This window comes from Galeopterus variegatus, unplaced genomic scaffold (assembly GCF_000696425.1).
Source record: "Galeopterus variegatus unplaced genomic scaffold, G_variegatus-3.0.2 Scaffold780, whole genome shotgun sequence".
Lineage (NCBI taxonomy): Eukaryota > Metazoa > Chordata > Mammalia > Dermoptera > Cynocephalidae > Galeopterus > Galeopterus variegatus.
In genome coordinates this window covers 381,280-389,676 of record NW_007726891.1, presented here as the reverse complement: position 1 = coordinate 389,676, position 8,397 = coordinate 381,280, and the positions used below count along the sequence as shown (strand labels likewise).

At 43.3% G+C, this 8,397-nt stretch overlaps 1 protein-coding gene across 1 annotated transcript in view; it reads left to right on the top strand.

Annotated features, from left to right (window-relative positions):
• The window catches only part of TENM2 (teneurin transmembrane protein 2), a gene marked incomplete at its 5' end in the record, with an annotated part of 173,606 nt that overhangs the window by 119,427 nt on the left and 45,782 nt on the right, over window positions 1-8,397 (top strand). The window contains one exon of the mRNA XM_008572405.1: window positions 6,575-6,595. Within this exon, the coding sequence (XP_008570627.1) occupies window positions 6,575-6,595 (21 nt within the window). The remainder of the gene's footprint in view (window positions 1-6,574; window positions 6,596-8,397) is intronic.

The following is an 8,397-nucleotide window of genomic DNA, read 5'->3' as shown; positions in this document are numbered from 1 at the left end:
AGAAAATAAGGCAATCAAAGACATCTCTTATACTAGGTGGCATCTGAGCTGGGCCTTGAATGGTGAGGTCAGCCACAGGAAAACTTGCGGAAAAGCATTCCAGGCAGAAAGATGTGCAGAAGCCCTAATATCAGCCAATAACCCAGCTTATTCAAGAGGTTGATAGAAATCCAATGTGACTGGAGTTTGGAGCTCAGAGGAGGTGCTTCTGAGGAGGTCAGAGGCGTAGGAAGGTGATCGATGCTTTAGAGTCTTACTGGACCATGTAGACAGGTATAAACTATATTCTTATCACAATGGACAGCCATTGGAGTTTGATATAGGGAGTAGGGTGGAGTTGATATGATCTGGTCTGCATTTTTTAAAGATGACCCTGGCTATTGTGTGTAGAATAGTCTGTGTAGGGGTGCAGGAATGGAAACAGGGAAACCATAAGGAGGCTGCAGCAATGTCCAGGATTTCGGTGGTGGTGATTTAGACTGGGTTGGTAGCAAAAGAGATGGGGAAGTACTCCAATTGGGATTTATTTTCAAAGTAAATCTGATAAGATTTGCTGATGGTCCAAGTGTAAGGAATAAAAAAGAGAGAGAGAGAAGAATCGAGAGTGACACCTAGGATTTTGGCCTGAGCATCTGACTGCATGGCGGTGCCTTCTGATGCAGCCTCGGCTACCCTGTGGAAGATGTAGAAGAAGCCACAGGTTGCACTTGCATGTTAATGTCTTGAGGCTGCTGCTGGGTATTCTTGGGAGCTGAGACCATGCCAGTTACTGGAAGGGGTAAAAAGAGAGGAGAAAACACCAGCTCCACCCCGAGGAGTTCTCATCCTCGGTCATTCACTGGCATTAATGAAGCATGGTGGTGAGCCACGCCTGTGCTGGGCTCAGGGGGACAGACAGGGATGAGCCATGGGCTCAAAGGACACCCATTCAGGGTGAGAGATGAGCACCTGGGGAAGTAAATGCATTTCAAGCTAAGCTGAAGAGCCAAAGACCAGCCATCATAGAAACACAGAGGTGGAGGCCGTGAGGTGGAGGAAGAGTCTGTAATAACCAAAAATGAGCAAGGAAAGCAAGGAGACACCATGCAAAAGGTGGGACAACCCTCCAGCTGTCACACTGATAATCAAACGAATCACTTTTCCTAGACCCCCATGTTGGCCCCCTTCCCAAGATGGTTTATTATTATTATTATTATTATTATTATTATTATTATTATTTATTACTTATGGCCCCCTTCCCAAGATGGTTTATTATTATTATTATTATTATTATTATTATTATTATTATTACTTTAATCCTAAAAAAGCCATCCTCTTCATAGGCATGTTGTGGGCAATGGGGAGCTACCGGAGGAGGCAGGGAAGGGATGGAGGTAGCATTGCCCTTTTCCGTGGCCTGCAGGAAAAAGGGTCGAATTATTTAATCTGGCATTTGTAATCCTCCATGTCTGGCCCTTCCTCCTTTGACACTGAGCTTCCTGGTCAAAGTCCAAGCAGCATTTGCCTGGAACATTCCCACTTCCCAAACTGGACCCATGCTGCTTGCTCTATTTAAAATGCCTTCTCTCGCTAACCTACCTCATCGTGTCCACCCGGTAGGCCGACGCTGAGGGCCCTCTCTTCCATGAAGCCCAGTCTTCTCCACGGAAATAACCCATGCTGCTTGCTCTATTTAAAATGCCTTCTCTCGCTAACCTACCTCATCGTGTCCACCCGCTAGGCCGACGCTGAGGGCCCTCTCTTCCATGAAGCCCAGTCTTCTCCACGGAAATAACTCTCACCCTCCTCTGGGTTGCTTAATGCTCTGATTTTCCATTAGAGTTGTCACCACTTACTGCCTTGTGGTTCATTTATTTCTGTGCAAGTCTTTAGGACCCAAGTGTGTGAACTTCTGTCGGGTGGACACTTTCATCATCTTGGCCCGTCAGTGCCTAGAGCGTGCTGGCCCACACTAGGTGCCTGATATAGGTTGAATTAAGGGAAACTCATACCAGTCTCTTCCCTCTTGTTAGAATGGGTCCTTGATTCCATGCTGCTCACGTTGTAGAGGCCACAACATGAATTGTGCAAGCCGAAGGCCCAATCAGAGCAAGCCGCACCATGCCCACGTGGTGACAATAAGGACAGCCTGAGGGTGTCTGACTCCCAGTTTCCCTTGGCAGCCCTGTGATTATTCCCCCCCTTTTATAACCGCCTTTAGGCTTGTTCTTGCTTCCATCACCCAGGTACCCAGAGCCGATTAGAAGTTAAGCTTTTATAAGAACACCGGTGTGATTCTTCTTTTCTTCTCACTACATACCTGAAAACAAAAGGCTGTCAAAACAGCAACCAGCAAAGGGAGGGAGGAGTAGGGAAGAGACCTGTCTTGCTTGTCTTTTCTCCTTTGTGAGTTGGCAACTGAATGATTCCATTTCGGGAGTCGTGCCCATCCCTATCTTCCTTACCCACCCCAGAGCTCAGCCTCCAACGTGAAATTCTATTTCAATGCTCCCACAGCTCTGTCTCTGTCCTCCTCCCTTCCTCCTTCCTTTGCCTGTCCAAAGCATGTAGGGGCAGAGTTCTACACACGTGGATAACTTCTGATGCTGGAGACAGCCTTCTCTTAGGTGAAATGACCATCACCTATTTGCTCTAACTCAGCCAACATTTAGGACATTTTCAACATCCACTTCCCAAAAAAAGCCTGATATCCCACCTTTAGTGGCCCATTTCCCTTCTGATAATTATCACTGTCTCCAAATGGTCTTTGGAAAACCTAAGCCCTCTGGAGCAGAGTAAATTTGTCAGTCACTAACATCCTAGGGTAAATCTCACTCATAGAAAAATCCGTCCTTTCTCCCCAATTGAGAACATCTTAGGAACTGAACCCCAATATAAGGCAATAAAGATAAGAACTGGGACATGTCTCTCTACCTTATCTTAACTTGGTCCCTTTTGATAAACATAAGAATCTCACACTGTCTTTAAGGTTTGATATTCTAAAAAATTTTTTTTCATTTTCAAAACATAAAATTATATTTTCTCCATGCTGACAGTCTGACAGAGCTTTTGGGGTGGGTCAAGGGCTTCATTGCCTCAGGGAAGACCTACAGGGGAGGGAATTGTCCAACCCAGATGTGTCAGTGCTGGAGGGAGTGGGTACATGGGAAAGTGGCACCCAGAAAAGAGGCAGAGGCAGCAGGAATTGGAAGTAAGCAGCACCAGAGACATGTCTGCATGAGGACAGGCCCTGCTTGATGGCAAGACAGAATGTTAGGGAGGATGAAGTGGCTCCAGTTTGAGAAAGCAAATGCTTTCCACGTGTGGTCAGGCTGTGAAGATGGGGGTCAGGAAAGAAAAGACTACAAAGTGCCCATTCTAGAATAAAAATACCAACAGTGCCCCCATAAAGTTTTGGATAGTGCACGGCACTCTTTTCAAAGCCCTTTTACCAAGGACAGATCCAGGTTTCATGGGGTCTGAAGCCAAGGTCATTTGGGGGACTCTCTCTAAGAAAGAAAAAAACAAAATTATAAATATGAAATGAGAAATGAAACTGGATATTACTTAGGATGAGAAAAGAAACCAAAACAAATTGCAGATTATTAAAAAGCCAACAACTAGTGCAAACATCACAAAATCCAGACAAATAATCTAGTATTTTTTATTAATTAATTCCTACTAGATTCCATTATACTTGTTTTCCTTCACTTGTCGGCTACGTACTTTTTGATCATCCTTTAACATGGTAGTTATTTTATAATTTCATTATCTAGAGAAAGAACAGAGAGAGACTCAGTCTTTCCTCCAGTATGACTGATTAAAATTTGTTTCAGATGATTGATAAATTAGAAAAGTTTCTTTAGTGGTCACAAGTGATCATTGGGGATGTGTAAATTGTGAGGGTTATAAAATTTGGGGAACCCTTCATCAAGTTTTCTTCGTAATATTCCTGGACATTTCAACTTTCCTTGCACAGTGAATAATTTAAATTCTCTTTGAATTGACTCTCATGAGCCAGTTTGTAGTTGACATCCTTGTATAGTGAACTATGAATTCTACACTGGACATTGCACTCCCTGCAGTGATACTAGGAGAATCAACACAGTATGGCAGGAGCATTCTTGGAATTCATTCCTATACCAGAATGGCTAGCAATAATTTAACCAGATGCTGAAGAGACAACAAGCCACATAAACATATCCCCCTAGAACTAAACTAAATATATCCCAATTCAACTTACCTTTAGTTAGAACAAAAACAAAACAAAAAAAAAAAGTGGCCACTCCAGCTTCACCCTACACAAAGGAAAAATGTGACCCAGAGGGAGTTGGAAGGGAAACAGACAATATCTCAACTGATTGTAGCTTTGTAATTCTCAGCAGAACGTGAGAGATTGGAGCTAGTCCAAGGCAGGTTCTGCCCAGCACTGAAGGAAGCAGTTTCAGTCCTTGCTTCTTTCACTTAAGAACCCATTTTCCCAGCCCTTACTCTCTCCTGAGCTCTTCTAAGTATCTGCAATACAGAGATGAGTAATTCATGTCCCGTTCACAAAGAAATGAAGAAGACAAGCACACAAACATAAATCACAAGACAGCTTGATGACAGCTCTTCAAGGCAGGCTGAAAATGCTAGGAGAGACACTGGAGGCTTCACAGGGGAGTCACTGAGACCCTGCAGTGTGAAGAGCTAATGTATCTCAATTCTTAAATCTGAGACACCGCTTTTTCCTTGAAGGATACACCTAAAGGGTTTGTGTTATTGAGGCCATGCACACAAAACCTAGGCCTGTCCCTTGTAAGTAGGGCAACTGTACTAATCTGCATAGACTGAGTCGAAGATGCTGTTATTTTGGTGTGTTGCCTGCTAAGCACCCAACCTGCGAATGACCCTGGACTGGTATAGCAGTGACCCCAGCCTTTCTTCAAAGCTCACATCCATAGGATCATTTGGACTCTACACTCTCCAGTGATTTGATCGCTCACCCCTGCCCTTCTCCTTCCCCAAGATAGATTCTATATTAATCAACTCAAAGTAGATGATATTAGGAAAGAAGTAGGTCAGGTCTGCAGACCCAAATCCCATCCAGTCTTTTCACAAAATCTTGACTAAAAAAAAAGTGGAATTGATATTGCAATAATTAAGAGCCAAATACGACTACCACTGGTGGCAGATAACATTTCACTTTCATTAAGCAATATAAAATAGACGTGAGAATTCCCGGCTGCCGCCCTGACACACCAGGCTTTGCAGAATGAATCTTAAATTGCACTATGTCAGTCAGAGCTCAGGAGTTATCAGCATCATTTAATTAACTTTTTTTTCCCAAAAACTAACACGTTGGAATAAAATATAAAAATGTAATCCCTGTGCAAACCCACCATTAATGATGGCCCCCGGCAGAGCCCGCTACACCTAAGCAGGAATCAGGGCATCAAACTCTCTTTGTCCCTCCCCTGCAGCCCCAACCCCCCTTTAGCTGGAAGGGAAAGAGGGATCAGGTGCAGGAGCTCCTTCCACCTTGGCCTGGAAGCCTCAAGAATGAAGAGCAATATTGAGGTGAAGCCTCAATAATAAAGAGCAGTTCTCACTTGAGCCCATAACGTCTCCTCTTCTCCCTAACGCTGTGTAACTTTCAGCCACTTTCCTGTCGAAATTGAAATGTGCTTTTTCCCTTAAAATAAAAAACAACAAAACTTTTACTGGCTCTCCAATAAGGAATGGAGTCTTTGGCTCCAATTGTGAGAGGACGTGATTACCTACGGGTTTCATTGATGGATGTTATCACAGTATTAGATGTTAACTGTGTCAAAAAATGAATATTTGGGGTCCCACTCTGAGTGAGATGGGGAGAAGGAAGGTGGCATGCAGCACGGACAGGAGGTGGTACTGACTCTCAGGGTTCAACAGAACCTTTGCCAAACTGCAGTAGGGTGTGGGCAGGGTCTCTTTCTTGGGTGGTACTGACTCCACCTGTAATGTGCCCATAGCAAATAGGTGGTACAGGTGTCACCACACTCCCTCCTACACCTAGGGCAGGCATTACCAGTGAGTCATGGTACGGTGTATAGCTGAGCTTGAATTGAGCTTCAGAATCCTACCACCACACTCTCAGCAGCCACTACCAGTCAGTAAGTGTTGGCACTCAAGATGTAACCTATGTGCCGTTCCCTCATCAGCCAGAAGGCCTATTTCACCTGTTTCCCCCAGGGTCATGTGACAGCCACATTCCTGATCAGAGAATCCAAGCAGTCTCATCCAGATTCCCCAATGTCTGGGAGGAGTCCAAAATCAGGGATGCTTCCCAAGCAATTGAGCCAGGAGCTGTCAGTTATAAGGGAAAAAAGAAAAAGACTGCCTTTTGCTGATCAGAGAATCCAAGCAGTCTCATCCAGATTCCCCAATGTCTGGGAGGAGTCCAAAATCGGGGATGCTTCCCAAGCAATTGAGCCAGGAGCTGTCAGTTATAAGGGAAAAAAGAAAAAGACTGCCTTTTTGGGCCCCTTTTATTCAAGAAACAAAAATGTTATGTTTGCTTTATCAATTCTTCAGCTAACTGTTTGTTCTTTTTTCCTTCTGTTTTCTTTCTATAAAGAAATAAAGAGTTTAAACATAGGTAAGATGAAGAACTCTTTCCCGTATCATTTCATACGGTTCGTTTGCTTTCCTTGTGTTTGCTTTTTTGTTTTGTGCTGCTTGTGTAATGTTGTATATTTTTATGAACCAAATATAGTAACTTTTTTATGTGCTAATTGTGTGTTGTGGATATGATAAGCTTTAGCAATTATGAAATGCAGTCAAAAAGCAACCAGAGAAGCTGACAGTAATTAGGATTTCCGGGAGATGCGAGCACATGGTAATGAACCCGCAGCGAACTTTTATCCCGACTGCTCAGTGTGGTCCATAATTGGGCTAAACAGTTGAGGCAAACTTCTGGCTTTTGTAAATGCTGGACTGGGTTCACAAAAGCTTTAATGAACTGGAAACGGGTCAAAAACTCATTTTCAACTCATTAATGATTTTTTTCCCCTGGATATATGGTCATTTAAAAAACAAAAGTTAATTGCCAATCTGCTGGTCAGAGTGAATCCAACAGTGGATGCATTGAGAATGATCATGGAGGCAAATCACTTTTGAGGAGTATGAAGGATGTAGACCAAGAACTTTTTGTCTAAATGGGCTTTATCATTCCATTGATCCAAGGTTATCATTTAAAGACACACTGGTACAGTTCACATGTAATGGGTACGACACACATATGTGTGCATACACACACACTCTGCAATGAAATGGGTGTAGTATGAGCTTCCTTGAAGAAAAGTAGCCTTCTTTTTATTTCAAAAAAGAGAAAAAACAAAGCAATTTATACCACTACTCACAGGAAGATTTCTCCTCACTCTTTGAAATGAAACATGGAAGGGGCTTGTTTATGATATTAGGTCAAAATGAGACAGAGTGGAGTCAAATTGTATGAGATCATCACAGTCAGTGGAAAGACCATACACAGGAGGAGTCCTCTGTCTTCTTTTCAGGCACCCCAAAATTAGCTTATTATATGGCACCTAATTTGAGCCAAATTTAAAGAAGCAGAAATGCCCTGGAAGAGCACCTTCTTCCAGAAAACTCACACACCCCATTGGATCTTTGCTACTGTCCATCTGACCTGAGCTTCTCTGCAAGAATCTTGGTTGGAATGGGTATGATGCCGTGGGGAAGAATGGTCCCCCAAGCAAGAACTGACCCCACACCCTCAACTGCCTGGTCTTCTGCCAGACCCTCTGAAAAGCCTCCTCGAATCAGGCTCCCTAGAAAGTCCAGAATTAATTATCTTGCTCATAGATAGGCACAGATGTGCAATGCCTTGATCCTTCCGTTGATCATGCCAGCTACTGTTCGTTCAGCAACAGAGTGCAGCATCTAATTAAGAAATGGCATGAATTTTTCCCTTTCTGTCCTAATTTGTTTTGCTTATATAGATATTCTCTAATGACTTAGCCAAAAAAAGAAGAAAGGATGAGGGAAGAAAAGAAAAAGAAAGAAAAGGAAAGGAACCCAGGTAGCCTACTCTTTCAAATTAGTTATCTAGGCTGGAATTTTAGAAAGACCTTGACTTCTAGTTCAATTATACATCTTAATAGCAACCTGGGGAGAAGCTGGAATTAAAGATGGTCTCGACTCAAATTGTTCCTAAAAATAGCTTCCTAGTTCTTTTTTACCTTAAATTGGGGAAGAACCCAAATGGTGGTGTTTTAGTTAGTAATTACCAGCTAATATCTACAAATGCACCCAACACTAACATCCCCCTCACCTTCCCTTCACCTCGCCAGCCCCAATCCTCCCATTGTTCCAAAGTACAATTGAAAAACAACAGGCATGCAGCACTGAAACCGAGTCTGCCACCCCGGGGGGGGGGGGGGG